Source organism: Xylocopa sonorina, chromosome 10 (assembly GCF_050948175.1).
Source record: "Xylocopa sonorina isolate GNS202 chromosome 10, iyXylSono1_principal, whole genome shotgun sequence".
NCBI lineage: Eukaryota > Metazoa > Arthropoda > Insecta > Hymenoptera > Apidae > Xylocopa > Xylocopa sonorina.
This window is the reverse complement of record NC_135202.1, coordinates 7,791,708-7,816,980: the sequence shown is the minus strand read 5'-3', so window position 1 is coordinate 7,816,980 and position 25,273 is coordinate 7,791,708. Positions and strand designations below refer to the sequence as shown.

The window sequence follows — 25,273 nt, the reverse complement described above, 5'->3', positions numbered from 1 at the left end:
ATCGTAATTCGAGTAGCCCAGGGATCGAGTGGAGGCATTAGATGCCTGGGCCCCCAAGCGTCCTACCAGCCGTGCCTCGGCCGCCTATGAAAAGAGGCTGCCGCCGGTGACCGGTGACGTCAGTGTTAAAGTCCCCGTTTCCGGGCAAGTTTCCGCTGCGGAAACGGCACGAAACGGCCGTGAACGTTGTTCCATTGTATCAGGTTCGCCTGGCGTCTGGTGCACCGCGATGTTCGAGCGAGGAAGAGATTGCCCCCGCTCCCAGCCCCATGGCTGAGAAGGGGAGGTTACCAAGGGTGGATAGGGAGGCTTACGGCCGGCCAACAAAGGCCGTCGATCGTCGACGTCGGCTCATCCTCTCGGCGATCGACGTGAATGCCCGCGAAATTTATTGTTTCACCGGCTTAGCCCGCTCTTCTATGCCCCCTTGCCACGATTCTCTTTTCTCCTTTTCCTACCCCTTTTTCAGCTCGCCGCCGCCGCCGCCGCCGCCGCCGCGCGCTCTTTCGTCGCCCGCGCGCTCGACGTTCCCGCCATACATCGCCTCGCGAGGGACAAAAGAATAAATCCTGATTAATCTCTCAGTCGCGTTTCGAAAGCCACCACGGCGACGATACCACGTATAATGCGTCGTGTCCCGGTCCTACAACGCGGAGGAGCGATGCTACCCGCCATCGTCGTTCCATCATCGACGGCCGCTGGTTCGCGATATCGAAACGAAAGGTGCCGCAACGTTCAGTCGCTTATCTTAGTTAAACGTATGAAATGGATCGTGAGCCGACGTCAGGGGTATCTCGGTTATTATGCGTTCGTATTTATGACTTTTGCACGGTTTATCGCGCCATTGTTACACGCTCGCTTAATTCCATTGTACCATTGCACGGGTACCAAACACCGGGCTGTGGAAATGTATAGCGCGGATCGAGAACAGAATTATTTATCAACCTTCTTCTCCCGAATAAATTAATAAAAAATAATACACAATACCAGATAAATAATCATTCTTTTATATACGCGCGCGTAGAAATCCTCAAAATTATATGGATTCTTTCTGTATTTCTGTGAAGTCGAGGAACTCCAATCGCGCGTACGGAACCTGCACCACGAGTGACCAAATACTTTCGAGCTGGTCAGTAAAGTTCGCCAGTTAAGGCTAACGACGTCCGTCGATTCGAGATACATATTTCTTACCCTTGTGCATGCCGGTGTACTTGTCCTTTAGCACCGTGAACTCGTAAATCTTGCCGAACTCCTCGAACATCGGTCGTAACGCGTCCTCCTCGAGGTGCCGCGGTATCTGTCCGACGAAGAGCTTGATGGCGCCGTCCCCATTGCTGGACGACGGCGAGGACGAGACGGGTATCAGCATTTCCAGTCGCGCGTCCTCTCTGCGTCTCGTGTCCGAGGTGTCGACGACCTTGGACCCGTCTCGCGCGCCACGTCGGTCAGGATCGATCGTCGAGGGCACGTGTTTTCGGGCAACGGGGCTTCGCGATTACTTATCGCGCCGCGCATAAACCACGACCGCGAGCAAACTCAGTGGGCAGTTGACACGTGAGGGGCGGGGGACGGATGGGTGGACACGGGCAGAGCGTGCACGAAGGTGCTCGTTAACTGTCGTCACCGAGGGTAAGCAACCGGTCGTAGGAGGGAGGGGTTGTTGCGAGGGGTTGCGGTGGCGAGAGCGTAAAACGGAGGTGTTATTTGCCGAAAGCGGAGTTCCGACGAATAGCGGACGGCAGAAGAGGGTTGCAGGACGAGGCGAGGGGGTGACGAGGGGTGCGCGGTGCTGCCTGCGATGGTGGCGGAGGCGGAGGTGCAGGAGGTCCGGTTTTAATCAGGAGCTCGATAAAAAATACACGATAGCGTAATCTTCGTTGGAACGGAAAACAGAGTGACGTGGGAAGGGTTAGCGGGACCGGAGGGAAAGAAGGAGCAAGATAGGAAGACCGTAGAGGGGGAGGGGTGGGTGGTGGGAAGCGGCTAATGCGGCTCGTGCACGGGAAAGCGAATACTTAACGAGAAAGGGGGTGAAATAAAGGAAGCCAGTAGAAGAGGGAGTGGACGATGCCGCTCGCACGCAACGATGAATGGCTTTCGAAACACATTAAGAGAGAGGGAGGGAGAGGGAGAGAGAGGCCTTTGAAAAAATATCCTCAGCCCGGGTAAATTAAGTGCGAGCCGCCGCGCGTAATCAGAACGGCGCGCAGGCTGATCCACGTGGATTTAATGTCCGTTACGAGTGATCGTTATACGCGCGATGTCCGCGCGGCCGCCAGCCACTCGCCTCGATTATTATCAATTATACATTTACAAGTGCCCGGCCGATACGATGCTTATCGATCTGCACAGGCTCGATCGATACGCGAGCTGAGTAATGTCTGCGGTCGCGTGCGCGAACACCAGTTGCTCGAACAGTCCGGCTGGCAATCTGAACGGAGAAAATCGGGCACGATCGAAAAGTCGCACAGATTCCGCCCCGCGACGCGGTACACGTTTCGCGACAGATGATTTCAGACGTAGAAATGTTTTTCACACACACACATACGTCGAGCAGACAAACATACACTTACGAATGTAACTGTACAGAGGCGCCACCAAAGACAGGCGACGGCAACACTTAAACGCCGACCACAATACTGCACTTTCACCAGACAAATACCACTTTGCAGCCGAGGTAACGCTATTTACAAAGTGTATCGCACCGATTTCGCGCGCAATGCACCTCCAACCGAGGATACTTAACACTTATTTCTTCGCTAGGTTCCAGGTTACACTTCCTGAACTTGTGTTAAACGCTGAAACGCGCTGAAGCGGTTGACGATTCTTTCGAAGGAATAGAAATTATCCAATACGAGAACTGTGCAAGTTTTCCAGGTACGTTGCTCCTTGGAAAGGTCTCGGAGTATACTCGACCAAGTAGATCACTCCGTTTTACTCGAATATAGAAATACCTTAAGCTAAACGATCACAAGCACAGCACGTTCACGATCACGAGAGAACAGAACTACGACACAGCGCACGAGACACTAAACAATACTGGTGGTTGAACGACCCCCGGGTTGATCCACACCACGCGCCCTGACGCCATCGTCCACCGGGAAATTACACGCACCCTTCCCCTCCTACGAGTCTGCCCCTACGACGTCACCCCATCTCAATATACGAGGGGTGCACCCACCCCTATCGAGTCTTTGCCCGGCAGGAGGGCGTCTTTGCGCCCTCTTATTAGCCTAGCCGACTTCGCAGCAGCCTCTGCGCCCAACCGTTTCCACGGATCGTCCTTAACCTCTGCTGCTCCATTCACCCGAATTCGCGTGGAAATTGGATTCCGCGGAACAACGTTACACTGTCTGCGCTTGTCGCGCCAGAGATAGCTGTCTCGAATTCATTTCTCCAACGGATACGTAAAAAGCCTCGGTGCTTTTAAATTAAACCGGTTATTCCGAGCGCTTCCCACATTTTTCGATTATTTATTCGCCGTTATTTTTCTTCGCCCTCAGCGTCTCTCGGAAAAATTACTGTCTCGATATAGTTCGATGCTTCGACGCTGGGAATTTAATGCACACGACAATCCAAGAACTGAGTGAAAGATTTTGTAAGATATGGATAGGGGAAGAAAATATAAATTTGTACAATTTTTTTTTTCTCAATTCGAACATTTGTTCGACAGTTGCGCGTGGAAGGATAATAATTTCGATTTTTGTATAGGGACAAGTAAAGAGGGGCAACGGTAGCGCAGTGACTAATATGTTTCATTGGAAACACCAGTTCTGTGACCAGTGCCAGGAAGGGTATCTGCTGCAGTGGGTAGCCACTCTACGGGGTTGGCGAGCTGAGTCATCGCCTCGTGCGATACTCGATCGCATCGTACTCTGGCTGGTTCTCGTGCACACGCGTCCACACAATTAAGCAGCTGCGCGTACACGCACACGTCATCTGTGGGTAACCCTCGATCTTTGAACTCCGAAACTTTTCACACAATCGCTACGTACGTGGTGTCGTGATTGAATGCCACGCTCGAAGGATTTTTCGCTGCACTTGAGCTACGAATCGCGTTACCAATTTGCAGGTTGCGCTTTAAACTGCTTACCTTATCTTTTTCATCTCGCTAAGTAGCCTCGTAAAATCTGTAATATCTTACAAAAATTATCTTTTTCTCACACGATATCGTATACGATAGTTTGTACATAATTGAAGCAGTATCGATGGTATTTTAACGAACAGTAAACCAGTTTAATTTTTGACGATCGAACAAGAGAAAGAATAACACGTAGGCGTACGTATCAGCGAATTTAGTTTGAACACACACATGTGGTGGGCTCGGCACTTATCGACCCATCCTCTATAGAAAGACGCGGTCCGGGATGTTAATGTAGGTTAAGGATGGAAAGAAATACACCCTAGTGTGCTCTGGAAAAGCGCAGCCGGTACAAGAGTGCCGCATAAGTATTACGTTTGCACGTTCCTACCAAACTGACAAACTGCTCTTTGTTTCGGAACTAAAGAGACCACGGCTTCCAGTTCTACAAAACGCAAAGCGTCGTCTTGTTTGTGCGTTCCACGGCAAACAACGATACAGAAATTTCCCCGGCTAATATTTCCTCGTGTTTACATCCTTTAACCAAAAGAATAGCACTCCGCAGTTTGGTAACGCACCCGCGTGAGAACTCGTTTTTTTCTTTTTTTTTTTTTTGCGACACCCTAAAAATATTTGCCGCGTAACTCGCGTAACAAGAGTTAAACTATTTTTTAAGGGGATGCAATTTCTTCGATGCGATCGAAATAACGTTTCGCAGCTGTTTTAGGTAAAGAGAAATAAAAGTTGAAAAGGAGATTGTTTTCGAACCGGTGAAATCCGAACCAGCTAGGAGAATTCGATGTTCGATGACAGGTTCGAAAGATGAAAGGCATCGAAAGAAGCGACATCAATTTTTTGCCACGATTTACTCTAAAATTTTTTGGTACGAATTTCGTTCACGGTGGCTGGTCTTTCGCTTTCAACTGAACGGGCACCCGTGATTTCCTAATTCATATTTCGTTTCTAAGGAAAGGAAAAAGGATGCGAGAATGGTGTTCGGCGAAGGTCGGCGCGCGGGAGATGAACTCGACGACGTCGACGTGATTTATGGCCGGAGGAAATTGCCCGAAAGTATACGAATTTCTCGTCGAAGGACGAAACTACAAAACGTGATCCATGAAAAGCAGGGTATCGACCAGGGATAACATTAGAAGGATAGCAAGAAATACAAACGAGCTTCTGGATACGGGATAAAAACCGGTTCCCATTCGTGCACACATGCGCGGGGCGCGTTCTCCGCGGGCAGATCGCAGAAAAATCGAGGCTAAGAAAATAGTTTCTGAATGTAGGGTTTCGAGATGGCCGAACGGCAATCGAGCCGTTTTTCAGAGGAAACTACTCCCCCGACAGAATTAATCACGTTTTTCTTTCCTCGCTCGCGAGTTCCCTGTATATTGCTGCGCTCTCGTATCGTTAACTTCTCGACAAGAAATATTTCAGCGACTCGCGAAGAATGCTAACCGCGCGTACGACCCCTCCGCTATCAGAAATCTATCTCGCTATTGCGGGGTGAATGGAAATTTCGTAATTGTGGCGGACCTCGAAAAGAGAGAAAAGAGTAGAAGACAAAAAGAAGAAAAAAGGAAAAATAACAGAGAGACAGAACCGTGCACAATTTACAAGCATTACTGCAGCGCACGAGCATAGACTTCCCTCGTTGTCGCTATCATACAGCATATATACCGTAACAGGTCGATCTTCAGGAACCATCCTCTATCCCCTCGACGCCATCCCTTGCCATTTACCCAGGAAACACACCCAAAAAATATAACCCGCTAGTGCCTGACGCGCATGCCCCAGAAACTCTGCCAGCAATAATTCACACACGGAGGGTGCTCTTACCTCGGCAGTGGCCCGGTTCTACACGTACGCGGGCATGTATCGCGGGGTATCGGCCAGTTTCTTCCAGCGAGTTAGGGGCCATGCGCGCGGCCCGTAACAGACTCGTGTCCACGTATACAAGAATGTATGCGCAAGTATGATATAACTCACGGTAAAGTTCCAGGCCACTTGTGCCGCGTGAATTATTAAGCGTGTGTTGCCTCCGCCCCTGCGACTACGGGAAAAGGAGCGAACGAGCGCTGTCGGCTGGAACCGGGAGGACGAAAGGTCAGAGAGAATCGCGCGGAAGAGGCCGCGAGCAAGGGTGGCCCCGAGTGTAACCGAAGCGACGCGACGCGACGCGTCGCGCGGCGGTTTCCGCTCGATCCTCCTCCTCCTCGTCGTAGATGGTCCCTCCATGGGATGGAGCACCATTGTAATGCTGCGTAATGCGATGCAATGCGATCTAAGTGAACTTTGGCTGGGTCGAGCGCATGCATATTAGCCTCATCGCCAAGTACCAACGTCGCAGCCACCTCTCGCGTGTCCTCCCGCTCGCGACCCTCGCCTTCTTCGCCCCCTCCGTTCTGACCCCTCGGTTCTCTTTCTTCGCCCAACCCACGCTGATGAAGCTGTATCCTCTGCCTGGCCCTTCGTGCCGTCGCCCGCCTCGCCCCCTGACTCTCTCATCTAAGGCCGACTTTAATGCACGAGGGTGCCGTGGGATTTGCCGGATTAGCACCGCGAATTAGCAAGCAGATGCGGCAAGATGCTACCCGCCTACGACATCCCGAAAATTATTTGTCGCTTCGTCGCTTCGCCTGCTCTCACGCATATGCTCGCTGTTATTAGAAACAGTTTAAACCCACCGCCACGGCGTTCTACTCGTATGCTAATGCGATACAACTTTGGACGACTCTTGATAACGAAGGGCTATAAATTCGGGGTTTCGCACTGGCGAGAAGCTGCGTTTATTCAAATTACTCTTTCTTCTGGTATTTCGAATATTCTTCAACTACGAGATTAAATAACCAGATTAATTCCTCGTTTGTCACGGTATACGTTAAAAGTGTATTTCACAGAAATTCTCAACGTCACCTTCGATTCGCGATACGCAACGCTGCAGTAACGATGTCGTACTAAATTCAATAACTTCTTCAAGCATTCAGTTGCCGCTGTTAACGCGGCTCGTTCTTCCACCCGGCGCTCGTTCTCTTTTAACGCGATGAGGAATCGGCTAGACGTCGCGACGACGGCGTCGCGGGACCGCGTTAACAGCTCGCAGCGGCGATGCTCACGAGAGCCTGGAATTAGGATCAATCAATTACTCTCTCGTCTTTTCCGTGTCGTTCTCGCTTCGTACGTGCTCGAGGCACGGCGCGTCTTAAAGGGAGCACGGGGATCGTCGTGTGCCATGGTGCAATGAACATTTTCAAACGGCTGGACGTCTACGGGGAACGAAGATATATATCGACGAAACACGCATCCTCGGGAGATCGCGCCCCGAACGGAAATGGGAAGCGCGCCGGGGAAAAGTGAATTAGAACATTCGACGAGTCGTAAATCGGTGACTCCGTCCTCTTAACGGAATTACCGGCGGTAAATCAACGGCGGTAGAAAAAACCGAGAGGCGACAGAAGAAACGCGTGCTCCCGCTGCCACGAAGGCGAAGGTGCCACTCGTCTTAACGAAAAGGCCGCGCAAACAATACCGTAAAAGCTCTCTGCAGAATTGTAACAGGAATAGACGGATACCCGTTCGACGCTTTAATCCTATTAGTCCCTGTTCTAGTCGAGGAAAAAAGCTGCCGCGCGAATTAATTATTTACAACCCCTTTATCCAAGCTGGTAGAGGCGATGGACAAAAACCCCCACGAAATTCGATGTATCGTTGCGCGATTCGCATCCAGTTACTCGTTATTTCGTTAGAAAAAGAAAATCTCAAGTTTTGCGTTGATTTTCTGTTCGTTCTAACGGTTACGTGGCACGTGAAAGACGAATCGATATTATTGCCGGGCAATTTCTCGATATGGACATTTCTGTTTCGAGTTGCACTATAAATTTGCTAATGGCCGCCCCAGCAGGTGGGTGTACTTGAGCATTTGAAAATTGTTTGAACAAAACCACCGCAAATTCATGCGGTATTCACCTGCTTTGATAACTGTATGCCCGCAATATGGCGGTTACGTTAACAGGGCTCATGTTCGCTACGCACAAACAACAAATATTTATGTATTCTTGATGGCGTAGCGATCGCGAGTGAACGGCTCTGGCAATCGATCAGCTTTGCCTCGATCGAAAAAAAAATTAAATTGTATTTCGCACGTGTTAGATGCAACGAGTGTGCAATTATTTTAAAGACATTTGTTTTATGATTGTAACGATTGATGGTCGTTGAGAGGATGTGTATATACAGCAGACTTGTGTAACTTTGCAGAAACGAATTTAAACTATTTTTTCCTTCTTCAATACTTTCGAAAGTTTGCGTATGCAGATCGTTAGCTATCCGCGAATATAGAATTTAATTGAAATAGTTTATAATTCAATCAGGGATTAAATTACAATTACCTATTAATAACAATGCGCATCGAATGACGGTGGATCGATAATTGCAAATGAAAATACATTTATATAGTCTATAATTAACATATCGGTAATAAATTAGTATCACGCTTCAATCGTATAATATACGCGGAATCGTTGCGAAAATTCGAAACCGTTAATTAAAAGTTCTCATATATATAATTAATTGTCCCGCGCAGCAAACAGTTCGAGTCGGGAAATTTACACAACGCGACGACGATTTGTTTAAAAAAACAGAAATTCGTGTCCTGTTTTTGGGATCAATCGATCGTGGAACATCGCAGGACAAACGGACGCGAAACCTTTGCCTTTCAAATTAGTAATTAATTTATCTCAAACGCTGCGAACAGAAAAGAACTGAAATACTGCGTTAAATACGACTCTGTGTCATAATTTGGAAACGCAGAAATATTCAGTTCGCATAATAAAGGACTGAAAATAGAGACGAACGAATTATAAAAAAAAAAAGAAGAACGGAGATCCTAATCTTGCTCTATGATGAAAAACGTTTTATAGTTGCTCTGAAAAATGGCTTTAGCCAGCTTAATCCACTTTTCCATTTCTCCACGGCAATTGCGTGACGTTTTGAGAGTCGTTTTATACACTTGTCATCGACTGTTCCAGCGGTGTGGAATGTACGCGTATGCCACGCGTGTATACACGTGCACATAATACGTGCACCACCCTCGAGGAGATGTAGAGACGAACTTGAAATGAGTTTCAGATTCTTTCAGACAAGTTGTCAGAGCGCCTCGAAATCCCGACACCCAGAACTCTCACCACAGGCTGTCTAATTTCCGATCGCTTCTTACCAACTCTTCCACCGAACTTGGAACATTTCGAGAAGCTTTTTATATACACGCTCGAGCGTAGTGCGCGATCCAGGCGGCGAACAGGGTGAAAACAACTTTAATAAAGCTTAAACAGGGTGGATCCTGTATTCAGACCTGCATATTAAAGGCTCTCGACGAGAGATATCTGGTTTCGAAAATAAAGGAAAATCGATGGGAACGATAATTCCTTTAATTAGAAAGTTTCGTCGTTGGAAGGACTAAAATAGACGCATCCATGATTCAAATTTCACCCTTGAACCAAGGATTTAGGTACTTTAATTCTAATTGTGCAATTTTTCTGCACAACATGAGAGATTAATAGAGTGAACTAGCAAATTACAATCGCTATTGCATTTCTCGAATTCCTTATTTTGTGACAATCAAATTGGTACTTTGAAGTTCCATGTATATTTCGAAATTTATTCCGGTGGATAAAAGCGACATTAAGCGCGACGGTGTTCTCTTTCGCAGAAAAAAGAACGAAAATATGGAAGGTCATAAACGAAGTAATAAAATTCACTCGTAGGGTTTCGAAACGTTGATATCATTAAAACATCAGGCGCACGGCAGTTTTTAAAATGTTCGACGCGGCGCTCGGTCTAAATACGGCCCCGCGGTGCGACTATCAACGGCAGAATATTGCTGTCGCGAACACTCGTAAATTGTCGTCCTATGCGGAATGATGAAATTTTCATGGGACATCAACGTCTGTATCCATCTGAGCGGTAATTGAAGCCCAGACTGTCTGATTTACGAAAAAATGTCCCCCCGCGCATTAATTAAAGCCATTGACCCGTCGCGAAAATTCGTTACACGAGGCGACGAGGCAAAACTTGCACCGTGCACAGTGAGTGGACTCTGACATCGAACGATATCACGAATCCAGAGTCGACTCGATCGACCGTGAATCGGAACGATATCGACTTGTCGCGCGTACGCGATCATCGCGAGGGTCGATCGTTTCCTCCGCTCCAGGGACAGTCGAAAAATAATCCTCCCGTATAAGGGAGTACACGTTGCGGATAACGTACGAGCCGCGGCCATACGTGCGCGAGAGCAAAAAGAATACGCGAGCATAATGGAGAATTGTGTCGTGGAGAGGAGCAGCTTTGAAAATGGCACGCCAACCGTTGCTCGCAGCAGCCATCTTCGTGCCCGATTCGCCCTGTCCTACTCCAGCGTCCTAACCAGCAACCCGTTCTGCCTATCCGCCTATCCGCCCGCCTACATATGCATGCACGTAACTTACTCCACTTTTCGCATTTCCAAAACTCTGAATCATTTATCCATGCTCAGCCGTGCGTGCCTCGCCACGGTCTGCTATGCTCCCGTCTGGTAGCGCGGCCCTCAGGGACGCGAGCAGACGCAACAACCGGGTTTGCCCTCGTACACATTCGTCTTTCCGTGGGAGGACGCGGCGGGCCGAGACTTTGAGCGACGACCGCACGGAAAGGCCGGGGTTACGTACGGAATTACCATTAGGCACCTCCGCGCGGCCATTCTGTTGTCTCGTCACGGACGGTTGTATCGGTTCCTCCTCGTTAACGCCGCTCGAGAATAAAGCTGGCTCCTCGTGGCCATCATCGGGAGGCCGGGTCGAGGTAAAACGGTATACTTTAGGTCTTACCTCGAATTTCCATGAAAATGATGGAAGCAGCGATCCTTTCGGGATATCGCCAGGGCATAATGGCGAACGGTTTGCATAACAATTGTTACTCGATGGTAAAAGTACGGGTATTTATGAAAATAATCCGATGGAAATGCTGAACGCGTAGCGCGCGAGTGCCACGCAAGCATTACCTATTAACGTTTATTAATTCCCGTGTATTTTAATGGAAGTGCGTAGTACGGTGTTATCGAAGGAACACGATAAGGGTAGCCACAGCACTCCGTTGGATCGATATTGCGATACTTTAAGGTATCCTGTTGAAGGTCTGAATTAGAAGAGCAACAAGGGAGAGGCTGGAATGAGAGTTGGCGTTACGGGTGGAGACTAAAGAGCCGCGTCGCGAATAAAAAGGCCGGAGAGGGTGGACGAAAAATGTGGACCGACGGCCTCGTCGTGGAATAAGTCTCGCCAGTGGAGAGAGACGGTACCTGGCGACGTTGCTACCTACCTCTGCGAGGGGTTGCACCCCAGCGTTCCCGTCTGCAATACAGAAAAGGGCCCTATTGTGACCCAGAAGTCACTATCTCTCGGAGACCTCTCTCAGCAGGCATCCGTCAGAGCGTATTACGATTACCACCCCCGTGGCACCGTTCGCCGCGGAACCGTCCGCCATTCGTCCCGCGCTCCGCAAGACAGCCATTGTGTTCCCTATTAATTACATTGCTTTACCATCCCAGCATCGCGCCGGGACCTGGGCGAGCGAGTTAGGCCACGGTCTAAATACTGCGGACCGTAAGGCCACGGGCCTCGTCAGGATGCGCGAAACCGTTCGTAGATTGTTGGCGCAGGGAATTGGGCTAATTCATCGGGACCAGTTTTACCCATTAGCTGGTTCGCCGCGGTCTAATTGCTCGATCTAATCGCCGGGATTTAATTTACATTTAATCGACGTCCGCGGAGCTTCGAGAACGGCTAACGAAATTGTTTCGCCGCGACTTTTAACTCGACCAGCGGTCCTGCACGCGCTAAGTTTTTGTGTGAACTGCGCGATGGAGGTGGGAATGAAATAGTTCGCAGCTACGATAGAAATTCAGCGAGAGAGACTAGAAGCGTTTTCAGCCTGTAACAATAGGGGAAAGCTCGTTTTTGGGATACAACCAATATAATAATGAAGGAACAAGGAAATTGAAGCAAATTGGAACGTAATAAAAATTCTAACTCAATAATTAACATTGTAAGATTTGAAAACTGGCGTAAAATTAATAACAATTTATTGGAATATTATGAAAATTAATTAATTATAATTAATATGAAAAGAATAAATAATTGATGAACCATTCTAGAGATGGCTCCCTGCGTAGTCACCTCCACGGGGTGGACCTGGGCCCTTGGTAACGTTTTCAAGAGATTGAGCTCTCGAAAACGGTATCAAGCTAAGGACTACGTGCCTAGATTTAAGTTATTTGCAATTCAGTCGAAAATTTTCAATTCCTTTTCAGAACTTCGAAACTTTCAATTGGATTGCAAATTGCATAATTAGTTAAGTTACAGTTTTCTGGTAAAAATCTCGACTTCGACTTTCATCCGCCCAGATTTGCCATCCTGCACAATGTGCGGCGCGGCGCAGGAACCAACGTTCTCCAGGCGGGTCGTTGATGCTGATTCTCGCGTGTTTATCCAGCTCTCTAATTTATTCAATGTGTGCATTCACTTCGCATTGCCGCCCTGTACGCTCTCGTGAACGCAGTTAGGATTTAATAGCGCTCGTTTTACTGACAAACTCGCTCGCGTACAATGTTAGCGCGACGCTGCGTTCGTGACTGGCGAAAACTGGATTAACGCCAGAAGATGTGAAACCTGGACGATTCTGATAAACTTAAATAGAAAGGGTAACAGAGTGGAGACAAAGGAGGTGAGAATGATTGCGGAGGGAAGCAGGAAATAGTGGGAACGTTCTGACATTAAATAACCCCGTTTTCAACGGATTTTTCACTTGAAGCAAACTATTATATACAGAACAATCGTTTCTATCTTTATATCACTGAACTTGGACGTCTTTCTAACCATCTTTTAAGAAAATAAATACATATGAAACGTTTTACAAGAGATGCCATTTAGTAAACGAGAACAGATGATCGAAGCAAATATAGAATAAAGAAATGCGCCCCTAAATGTTCTCCAAGATGGCGATACCTCTCTACGCGAAGCCTTTAACATGTAAATGAAAATCAAAAAGGACAACAATTTTCAGATACCGTCAACGGGTGTAGTTCGACGATATCCATTGTCAAACGCTCGCGAAGCTACACGGAATTTCGATACGCGGACTGTCGTAACTGATTTACGAGCAGCAGCAGCGCAACAGCGCGGCGGTAGTTTTATGGAAGGCTGCCGCGTACAAAAGGTGGAAAAGAAACCGCGAAGAAAACGAACCCCGGAGTGAAATGGAAACGGGTAGAGCGGGCACGAGGCGCGCACAGAGTCGGAGGAAACCGTCGACGATGCTCTACGCCAAGGCAACCAGCCACATGTTGCTCTCTTTTAAGCGCCATCCTTAATATCGACAAACGGATACGGGCTGCCGATCCGCCTGTAGCGACGTCTATGCACGTATGCCGCGAATTTGATACCGCGCGCGCGTCGAATCGAACGCTGGCGAACGCGAAACATTATTACACTGTCTCAGCTTTGAATTCAGATAACGTATCACGTCGCCGCGGTTATCTTCCTCGCGCGCCCCTCGAACGTTCGTTCTTCGTCTGGTTCTCGATCTACCAACGCGCCGCGTATCTACCTTTTGTGCCTCTTCCAACCCCTATCGCCCGCTTTTCACGCCCACGCACCGCTACGCCTCTCCCTCTTTCGCTCGCGCGTTTCCACCCGTTCCTCTTCTTCTTCTGTCTTTCGCTGGCTCGCGTGCACGTTCGATTGTATAATGAACCGAGACAACGCGTCAGATACGAGGCTGTTCCCAGCGACGAGGATGTCTAAGTCGTCTTAATATTGAAAGTCGATATCGCGCGTCCCCTCTTCGAACGCTACGCTTTGTGTGGGATACGTTGCTGCTGGTCTTTTTCGTTCCACGTAATCCGTATTTGTAGTCGATTCAAGATATTTGAACGTGACGAGGATCAATGTAAATATGTCATATTTAATTTAGATGATTAAAATTCTATTTATCAGGGAATTTATTTAGTCGCTAGTTTCTCTAAAAGCCAGGTAATGAAACAAACGCGTCGCAAGTGATGTAGGTCAATGATATAGAACCGTCGCGACGTAAAGTGCAGAATATTTGGGGAACGCGAGAGCGGTTTGTATTCGCGCTTTAAAACGTGTTAACCACGGGCAAATTTAAGTCTTTCGTATCGCGTATCTAACATTTAGAGAAGCAGCTGGGATGTCGCGTTGCGTCGTATAATAATTTCGGTGGTTCGCATCCGACGACACCGTTGCAGCGCGCGTACGCGTACGCGTTTTGATCCGGTTCGCCCCGAAACCGGGCGAAGATCGCGGGTGCTGCTGTCCGTTTTAATCAACGCGCATTAAGTGCGAACGATTATGCCGCGACAAAACGCGGTTCTGAGCAGAGAGCATTATCCAGCGCGGAGTGATATCGGTTTTAACGCGAGGAGGGCATTAGCATTAATTTGAGTTACCGTTTATTTATAATGGGTTAATTTACGAAGTAGCCAGGATCGCGTGGGCCTGGCCCTCCGACCAACATCCAATCCCCGCCCACCGGCCGACTAAAAGCATTGTTTCGAGCCGTGGTTTTGTGCTCAATTTGCATTTCCCTGCTAATACATTACGGTTTATAGCCGCGCGGCAGTCGCTTTCGCGGTAAACTGCATAAAATACGAGGACTCGCTTCACGTCCCGCGGCGCTAGGGTGGTGCCCTAACCGCGGACGTGTTGCTCCCAGGAAAAACGCAGATTTCACCCTTTTACGAACGTTCCTCGAGGGCGGACAGAGACGCTTGAACCCGGCCGCGCATCCGCGAATATCCGCCGCCGCGCGTTGCGCCGCTGTCAAAATCCCGCTAATTATTCCTGTTATTCCCATAGCTGGCCCCGCGTATTTATTTAAACACCGTCTGATTTATGTACATTCGAATCCAATTAACTGCCGCGATTTTTATTCGACGGGGATAGCAATATTTATCGTTGCCAAACGATAATATACTGTATGGTTGCTGTTGTTACACGCGAATGGAAATTTATTCCGGTTACGCGCACGTTCGTCAGTGGATATAATTTTGTAACGTGGTTTTTGAGAGGTTTAGTTACGCGGATAGGATCTTCTAACGTGTGCGCTGTTTAACGATGTAACACGTTATGACAGCGGCGCTGAATGCGCGATTGTGTTTGATAAAATCGACTTGAGAAAGGAAGTGACCCCGACCACATTTATCTCCACTTGAGAAAAGAATGAACGCTTGTCCTACGGGTGAGCACTTTGCTCCACGATGCCTCCTACGGACCTCTTGAACTCATCGCACATCAATATTGTCTCGTTCGAGTGGCGACCGATCCATTTGTCCGATAACAGGCTCGTGGGGGAAACATTTGTAACTGGCTGCTCCGCGTTTGTTTTAAAACCGATCGAATGAATTCTTTCGCCCGCACTTTGAATTTCTTCGCCCATTCGCGGATCGTCCGAGCTGTTTTTTCGCATCGCCAGAACCACCCGCGGCCGAGTGAGAGAGATCAATACCATCAGAGATTGCCGGGAACTTTATCCGGCCAGGCAATCAGAACGTAATAAGAGAATGAATTTATTGGGACATGTAATTTCGTATCGATTGTATTAGCCGATGCACCGATTCATCACGCGGATGTAACGCCATCTTGGAGCCAATATCCTTGCGTATAAATCACGCGTCAGCCATTGCGGAGACAAAGACGAATATCAGCTCGATCGGCAGATGTGTCCCTGAATTATTCGATATCCGCGGGGAAACTTCGTACCCCATAAAACACTGAGGATATTGCTCAAATATGAACCTCGTGCTTTTTCAAATTTCACCAAACCATTGGCGCGAAACTTTAATCTATTTACGGGATGCATTAAAATCTCAAATCGAAACATCGTCCGTATTAAAACGTTTTTACCATAATAATCGATGAATTTAGTTCAGTCGAAACGTATTTGGACCGTAGGAAAATTTCAATTCACAATTATCGAAATACGCTTCGTATTCCTCCTTATAACAGACCCTGAAACGTGGTCCTAAATTATAAACGGCGCGGCACCCTTTAAATTCGATGAAACGCGGCAGAATTTCCGCGAGTTCCGTAGAAATTTTCAGTCCTCGAAAATTCCCAGTTATTATTACCTCGTGTCAGCAGCTACAGACACTTCGGACGTGCTCCACCGTCCGACTTTGAAACAAGGAATCTCGCCGTCCGTTCGCCTCTGCGAAATAAGTTCGCGGATGAAGCCCGCGCGATTAACAGGACGGCTGGTGAAAGAGTGGAAGAGGGAAGAAGAAGAAGAAGAAAAAAGGGAAGAGAGAAGAGAAAAATCGAGCGAACCGAAAACTTTCCACGACGAGTTGTCGTCGAGACGCGCCCTCGGTTAGTCCGGCAACGTAACACCTTCGAGCTGGTCGATCTCGACGATTTTTGGAGCGGAAAAATCTGCTCGCCGCGAAAAGTATTATATCTGCTGGCTCGTCCGCCATTCCGCAGACCTCTCGGCAATTTCAGCTCCATTTTCTCAAGTTGCTGCTTCTCTTTTCGGGCGAGCGCGCCATTGCCCGTCAACAAACCCAAGAGCCATTATCGGCCAGTGTCAATATCTTGTTACCGGCATATACCGTCGCGACGGCAGCCGTCTCCTGTTTACCCTCCTGCGGCCGGCCCGTTCCGCTCGTCGCCACGCCAGACCCTCTTCCCATGGTTTCCGTCCATTATCAACATCTTGGTAACGACCACGAGATATTCCAAACGCGCGGAAAATTCCCCAACGAATTTTAACCACGATCGAGTTTCACGAGGTACGCGATCGTGAAACGATCGCGCTCGTCCACGGAATGCTCTTCCGCTTGCTGATTTACGATCGCATACATAATACACTCGCATTGTGTCTAATCTGGCCGTGTGGTACCTGGTTCAATTTTAGTCGAGCGGTTCGTGTTCGAGTCGCTTGAATTTCGGTTCGTACACACGCAGAGATGAGAAGAGTGGACGATCGAGGAATGCGGGTCCACTTTGCTATGTGACCTTCGTAGATCCACCCCCTTTAATTGTAAAAATCAGATCGCGCGTATGAGATGGCGTCTGATATCGCAGCTTACCTCGTCGAGCGTGGAATCAAAGAAACACAGGAAACTGTCGCGTGGGATACGATGCGTGTATGGTCGATCGGTAGGAATGCCCGCAGGATCTGTCACGCACAAAAATATTACGTCATATATTTAAGGGTAGACGGGCTCCTGGGTTGTTTACGACTCGCGGGATCGTTTCCAAAAGACTTTTCGCGTATATACGTAACCCTCCTCGACGAGGCTCAACGGGGTGACGGAGAAGTACGGAAGAGCGATCTCGAAAGTCCTCGACCGTCAATTTATTTCCTTCGCGAATCTCGGACGGTCGTTTTCACTTTATTACGCGAGTATCGCCGCGCGCCGCCGGCAATGTCCGATAGACGGGGCGGTTAGGGGGCCTATAAATTTTTATGACAGTAATCAGAAGCGGTGTCAGACGGCCCCTTGATATCACACACGTGTATAATATGAACACGATAAGGTCCCAGATATATCCACCGAGTCACTTTCCTATCTTCGACTCGAACGGTTCTCGCTCGGAACGATACGCGATCGATGCGAGAATTCACGGCAATTTGGCCTATTTTCTACAGAATGGTGGTGACTGTCGACTCTATCGAGAATTATTAGAAAATCGGTAACATTCTAAATTCCATAGAAATTGCGAAACGTTATTTGGTAAAAATGAAATAAAGAATTTTCAAGTGTCTGGTAAAATGTATGTATACGCGCATAATGTAATATCTGATTATGCAAAATGTTTTGCCGGGGATTAACCGAAATAAAAATGGTAATTCTGCAGTGAATTACGTGATGGAAGGTGACGCTTCTGTGGAACGGAAATCATTAGTGACGAAATTACGTTTAAAACTCCGTCCCCGAGGGAAACGATTTCGAAAATCCTTCATCTACACACGTATTTACACCGGTGGTGAAACTCTGCAGGGCACTACACGCTGAAATCCTCTATCGCTGCATGTTGTACTAGCTTGTAAGCTCTCACCATTACTACACGAGTGCCCACTCGAACAATTTTCCAAATTCGATTTCTCACGAAAACGAGATTTCGAACGCAACTCTGTTCTTCCCGATTTTCGTCCTACCCCGGCAGCCAAAGAGCCACCCCATCCATTCTGATTCACCGCCACTCGAATATCCTGTGCATTACTCCGTTTTAAACTCGCCAACGACCAACGTCATTTAAATACACGGATGAAAAACGATTCACCTTCGATTCGATATAAATATTTATAACGCCGCGACAGTAAAAAGCTTCGATGTGGGGTGTTTTCGGTCCTCCACGCGCAAGGGGGACGAGATTAGAACGTTAGACGGGTGATTTTTACCCGGTTGGAAAAATTGAATCGCAGTTGTCAAATGGCCCGGAACGAAACGAATGATATTAAAATTGAATTCAGACGAGGCGCATCAGCGGGTAACTGGTGTACACGCGCGCGTGTACACGGATGTTTGTCGCGGTAGAGACAGTTAAGCGACATACACGCATAACCCGAATCCTCTTTACGCCTTTGCAAACTGGTCGTACCGCGCGGGTTTACGCTCCTTTCTCTCCTCGTATTTTTCAATTGCCCTGCTAACGAAACAGTCCCGGGCGATAGCGCCGGTTTCAATAGCGTCGCACAACAACCCGCATCGTGCATACCCATCCGGTGTATCGCACACCCCGGCCCCAGCCCCGACTCGGCTATACTTGTGTTTGATTAAACCTTTCGACTGCCGGCCGACGGTACACTGCTATATACACGTACAATGGCGTATAAAGCTTTCGTTCAATTAACTCAACCTCTATCATTGGGCCCTGATTGAACCGCTCGATACCTTGGCCCCGCTAAACGTCCAACGCGTCTGATTAGACGGCCACCCCTCCGGTTCGTCGGTGCCGCGCACCTCCGCCACCCTGTTCCGTCGGTCAACGCGTCGCTATCGTTTTCAATTACGCGGAAAATTGATCGTTTCCTAATATCCACGCGACGCAAATGGGAGAGCTTATCGGCGTCGTAATTAAAACGACGATAGTTTTTGATTGCCCGGACTATTCGTACCGTGCGAGTATTATTTCATCCCCCTATAATTCGATCCTTTATATAAATGGCCACTACGATTCTGCGGTCGTACAAGTTTTAGCCAATCTTCCTGTAGAGTCTAATTGTGAAAGTACCACGAGACATGGTAAATTTTGTAATATTTTTAGGAAGTCTCAGAGTCATACAATTAAATACTACTTAATTCATCATTGATCGCGTCAACTGTTTCATCCGTCGTTACAACACGGACACATATTACTACCTTCAACTACATCCAACCAGAAGAATCAGTTTTCACACCGGCAGACCACTCGAGCAACCCTAAAAACGCCCCGCGCACCAATCTATCCGAACGGAAACCGTTTAAATCCGTCTAACGACGAGCGTACGCGAGTTGACCGGGGTTAGACGCGGTGCTGGGCGTCGTTGGACGAAAAAAAAAGGTACTCGCGCTCGCGGCCAGCTGCGGGTCCCGACGGCGTCGATTAATTAAAATAGCGTGAATGCGATTTAGCGGCATAGCTGCGGCAACGGTGGGTAGATTTTCCACGGCTCTCCTACCAATTCGTTCCTCTCCGTCGACACGGCCCTCTTCCCCGTCGGCCTCTGTATCCCGCGCCGGGTACCAGACCGTCCCTTTACAGCCGGCCGGTGTTCCCGACCCTCTATCATCCGCCCCCCTACGCCCCGTCGAGCCCCACGACCCAGACTCGCGAGGCCATTCGGCGTGGTTTACGCGTCCGGCATTCAGATGACCGCATTCGCACGAGCCGAGGAATGTCCAACAATATCCGCATGGCTACGGTCACCGACGACGAAGCTGCAGCGCGGAATTCGCTCGCTCATTTCGTTTTTTCCCACCCCTCCGTCATGCGCCGGATCCGGCAACATGTTATTGCGCCCCCCGTACGCCCACACCCGCCCTTTCGCGCGTCACCGATCGTATGTTTCCGGTGTATATACCGGGGGGGCCAGCGTTTTCGCGGATGCGAACGCCCGCCCGCCGCTTTCATTAATCGCCAGCCCAACCACCCCCTTCGTCCTCCGCGCCGCGAACGGTATCAATGAACTCGATCAAACTGTTTAGACGAGAACCGGGAGGCCAGAAAATGCGAATTTCCAATTCTTAAACGAGGGGAAATTGATTTCGCCTCGGTAGTCACGGTTTGGAGCTACGTTCGTGGTGGGCTTTGCGATCGAAAGAGATCGTTTTTTGGGGATGGTAAACATTGTTTACTTGCGGAAATAGATTTGCTTGATTGTTACGTATCGCTTTGATAAGTGAATTTTTAGAGGAAATGGTTCGCCTCTTGTTTGCTCGTGGTTTCTTCGTTTTTCAGTTAAAGCGTTCTGAGAAACAGAGATCGATAAGTTGAGATAAGATTATAACGATTCTTACGAATTATTCTGCTATCACTGTTTAGTTTCGTTCAATTAAACCGTTATTTAAAGCAACGCGGGATACCGTAACGACGGCATTCCTCAGGCAAACTGGTGGCTCGATCAAGGCTCGCGGGGGTGAGAACGATAGATCGCTTAGAGTTGGAGGGTAACGCGAACGAATTGCGCGGCACTCGTCAATCTGCGGATCCTGCACCCGGATCGTACCTTTTTTCTACCCCAGCCCTGGGAACCCGTGGAGTTACAGGCACCACGGAACACATCCTGCAGGACGAGCGTAGAATTCGAAAGATAAGCAGCAGCATAACTTCCCGTCGGGCGGCGTAACTCAGCCGGCCGCCAACCACGGATCGTTATGCGTCCCCCGTCGCTCGTAACGCAACTATCTCGAAACTTGTTTTTCTCCTTTATTTTAATAGGTCCCGCCGCCTCTTCTTCCTTTTATCTCGCATTCGACGCGCTCCCCGGCGGCTAATTCGCCGGCGAAGAAACTTCGGGGGTCAGTAATTGATGCAAATGAACCCGGTGGCCGCATCCAGGCTATCGGGTTTAAATTCTTCGGGAAATTTACCAGCGGCAATTGCGTCTCTTAACGGATGTGCGATCTACAGCGCGGCTCGATATCTGCATAATTCATGAGGCGTTAAAAGTCCAGGTAAATCGACAATAGACAGCGGGAGGGAAACGCCTGGACGGCTGGGGCCAGGGTGTCCTCCTCTTCGGCTGGTCGCGACCGCGGCCGCGTCGAGGGCTGCGCAGGGCGCGGTGGCCGCTGAAAATTCCTGCCCCGCGCTTTAAAATTAATATCGCGGAATACATTGCAATTAAATGTTGGCGTAAATAACGCTCTGGCGCACAAATTCAATTAAATGCAATGTAAATGTTCCGCCTACGGTACCGAACGCGCTACCCTTCGCGAGTACGCGTGTATGTATCACTGAATTGTTGAGCGTTTGACCATGGCGCGCGCGGTTGTTCCGATTTTAGGTATGTACGGTGCGCAGGTGCGCCTTCATTATTTTCATTATTACGAACACGCGTGCCGACCGCACCTTAAAAATTTACTGGCCGTACGATATTCGCTACAATATTCAGTAGGATATTCAAATTGTAAATCAAGCCCCGTGGCAAAATCGAATATTAACTCGGACCGGTTCAATTACCGAAGGGGGGGTGTGGGGTGGGGATGGGGAATAAATGTTTCCGACTTCACGGTGGCTTTTGTGCCCGGGCACAAAAGAAGTGCTTCGAACGTTAATTACAAAGAGTTTTTCATCTCCAGTTCGATTTTGTATTATCCAGTTTCGTATTGCGATTTGTCCATTGAACCGTGCCAGAATGGCTGCCTGCTTGAGTATTAATTAATGGAACCGTTGTGTACCGAGGCACAATAAGATCGCTGGCTTGTTTACCGTAATATTTCCGCGCTCGCTACCCGCTTTAATCCGGCGATCCTCTCCCCGCCGTGCACGTTATAATATCCCGTTCTTTTAATTAAAATTCGCGGTGTCTCCCGATAAAAAGGACTCTCGCGGAGGGTACACGTACGTTCCCGTTTAGACGTAGAACGTAACCGCAGAGAGCGCGTTCGCCACCGTGCTGGGTGATACGGATGACGCCACCGGTATCTACAGAACAGCGTGCACGGTGTACTCCCGGGGTGTGAGTGACGTAATCTGCTCTGATTCCTGACTTGTAACACCCTACAAGTCACCCTTTGCACCCTCTATCTACCCGCATTCCAGCCCAACTTCAATGGCAGGGCGTATCACTTCGCAACTGCGGCAAGATAAACCGCCGACCCTTGACCCCGCCGATCCCAACCGCCCATCCACAGTTTACATTCGACTTCGCGCGTTCATTCCAGTTTATAAAACTTTACCACTGGCCGCGTCGATTCTCAGTAACAGCAGTCCTGCACGAGTTCCTATCATTCTTGGGGCTAACTGCATACACTCTGCGTTAACACGAAACGTTCGAACCGGCTGCGCCGCCGTTCGTTCGCGGGTCATTAGAAATAAAAGAGAGAGAGAAAGAGAGAGAGAGAGAAAAGAGAAAAAAAGCAGAGAAAGGGCGCATGAGGGTGGCGCGTGTGTCCCAACGATCGCGCCCGCAATTACACACGCGCACGTACCTGTTTCCTTTACCTTTATCGCCAGCCAAGATATAAACCGAGCGCCCCATCGATTGCGTTCGCGTGCGTCCATCCCCCCCTCGCAGACAATAACAGGGTTAATTCGGTTGAATATCGACGACTCGGTCCCGCGCGTATCCCTCGCCAGTCTGTTCGATACAACGCGAAGGTCTGCCTGACCGATATATTTGAGGACCCGAGGCCGCCCTCGGAAATGCATACATATATGGATGAAAATATATTCTGGCAATCCCTCAGAGGATAATCTGGCTTAGGGGCGCGAGTAGGGTACACCCGTGCGAGGCGGTAGATCCACGGCACGGCGCGGCAAGGGGTAGAAAAGGTATTACTGCCCCGCGACCAGCCACCTCGGTTGTGGTGCCAGCAAGCCGCTGAACTCTGCCTAATGATTATTTGTCGCCGTGGTAAGTGCTGCGCTTAAAACAACATTACCGGACCGCAAGACTGGCCAGGCTCGCCTATCCTCCTCTGGCTTAACCGGTCTTATTTCACTCGCCTCTTTCTCCCCCTTCAAGTTCAACCGGCAGCGGTGGCGAGCCTAATGCGGCGGTACAGTTCGAAACGATTCGAGTCTCGTCCTTGCCTAAACGCGTCGCGAATTGCAGACAGCGTGGACGAGAGCATCGATGCGTCAGCTGTTCGATCGCGACGAACGCGAGTTCCCTATCGGGTATCTGGTCCCGTTCTCGAGGTATCCGCGCAGGCAGGCAGTTTCTCGAGGAACTTCGAGAGATCGGCAACATAAATCTGGAAAGTGGGACGAAGTGTATCTCTCGCCTCGCTGACTTAACGGCGGTGACCGCGCTATAATCCCTTAATATTCCGGGGTTCGATACATTATGGGGTAGCTATTAACTCTGCGTTAACTCGGCGCAAACGGGATACCCGGTTTGCTGGTTGGCTGGATTATACAGGAGAAAAATGACCTTATTGGTTCGGGCTAGAACCAAGCCTGGGGTCTGTTACACCCTGCTATAGCAGCAGCTGCATAGCGCCAGGGTTCGGTTGGGCGAGTTGCAATAATACGATTCTCTCTCCCTCTCTCTCTCTCTCTCTCTCACTCGTCCCTATCTCCCTATCATCGAGCTGCCCTCTTTCTCCGTTAATGCCCCCAGCCATAAACACCGAATAGAACCGAATAGAATACAGTAAGGGCGGGCAGCGTGTGGGTGTACACCGCGATTACTACTTCCACGAAACTGTGTTATCGTATAATACCGCGCGGGCATGAATGTATCATGCTCGTACACCGGTTACGCCGTGAAGCTGTTTCTCGTGCTCAAAAATCGTGTCGTTAAGGTTCAGGCTAAATGTCAACCACGATTTATCGCGTTATTTATACGTGCCTTGAACGTGCCTCGCGGACCAGCGTCGAATTTTCTTTTTTATCGCCGGCCTCCGACGCGTCTACGTTTCGACGTTTTCACGTACCGGTCGCAGGGATCGCGTTAGAAACACCGATCGCGAACGAATTTAAGAACGCGCGCGATCGTTCTCGCGCGGCGCGCTCTCATTTAGAGAGTTGCCGCGGTCTATAATTACGAATCGAGTAGAATTCGCCCGGCATTAATAAACGTCGCGACGGCAACGCGGTCAGAAAAAGCGCACGGTTCCCAATTATTAACGTCGGCGCTCATTAAACAACCGTGAGCGTGGGAGGCGCTGTTGGTTAATTAATTACAGACGGCCCCGTTTTATTTCGGAAGAGCAACCGTGGGGCTGTACACGCGTGTACCGTCCAATAATCCGGTCCTACATTTCTACGCGGCCCCGTGGCTACAAGTCTGATCCAGCCGCTGTTGTTCGTTACGAAACGCAATTCGGATGCCCGCTGCGAGCGCTATTTCGCCTATTAAATAAAATACCAGCGATATCACCCGCTGTTCGTTAATAACTCCGCGAACTTCCCGATTCGGAACAGAAATTGTTTCTACGCACACATATATATATATATACACACATACAACTCTGACGCGCATCGCGATGGTACGTCTCTCTAAACAATTACATTATGCAGACGCGTTCCAAAGAGGAACGCGTCGACGCGAGTCCCGGTTTATCCGCGAGGGAGGCGAACCCGCCGATGCCCTCCCCGCGGAACGAAGAACGCGCGCGTAATCAAGCCCCGGCTTCCGGTATTCTTCTTGGCCGAAGGAATTATTGGATTTTACGCCGTATTGCATGGCGATTCGTCGGGAACCGGTGTGCTTCGCTGGCGAACTCCTCGACGATTCGCAAATAAAGTCGTGCCTGGCCGACAAATGAAACCGTATAGATTTTCGTTATTGAGAGGCCTGCATCACCCAGTTGCACTGCAGGCCTGGTCGGGCAGCGGGAGTTCTCGTTCAGTACCATTGCTGAGTGCACCCGGCCCTCACTCCACGCAATCTGCAATAACAACCCTCGCTCTGTACACTGGCTCCGCTGGCTCTCTCGCTCTCACCCCCGTTCCATCGGCCTCCTCCACCCTTTCGGCC

General features: G+C 49.3%; 1 protein-coding gene across 6 annotated transcripts in view; it reads right to left on the bottom strand.

Annotated features, from left to right (window-relative positions):
* Bru3 (CUGBP Elav-like family member bruno 3) overlaps positions 1–1,369 on the bottom strand; it is a 570,754-nt gene extending 569,385 nt beyond the window's left edge. For 4 of the 6 annotated variants that reach the window (XM_076903215.1, XM_076903216.1, XM_076903214.1 and 1 more), the window contains exon 1: positions 1,192–1,323. In XM_076903215.1, the coding sequence (XP_076759330.1) occupies positions 1,192–1,261 (70 nt within the window). In that variant the 5' untranslated portion in view covers positions 1,262–1,323. Of the gene's footprint in view, positions 1–1,191 lie in introns of all 6 variants that reach the window. The other 2 variants (XM_076903212.1, XM_076903213.1) reach the window with 1 other exon arrangement.
* Between the last annotated feature and the right edge of the window lie 23,904 nt (positions 1,370–25,273).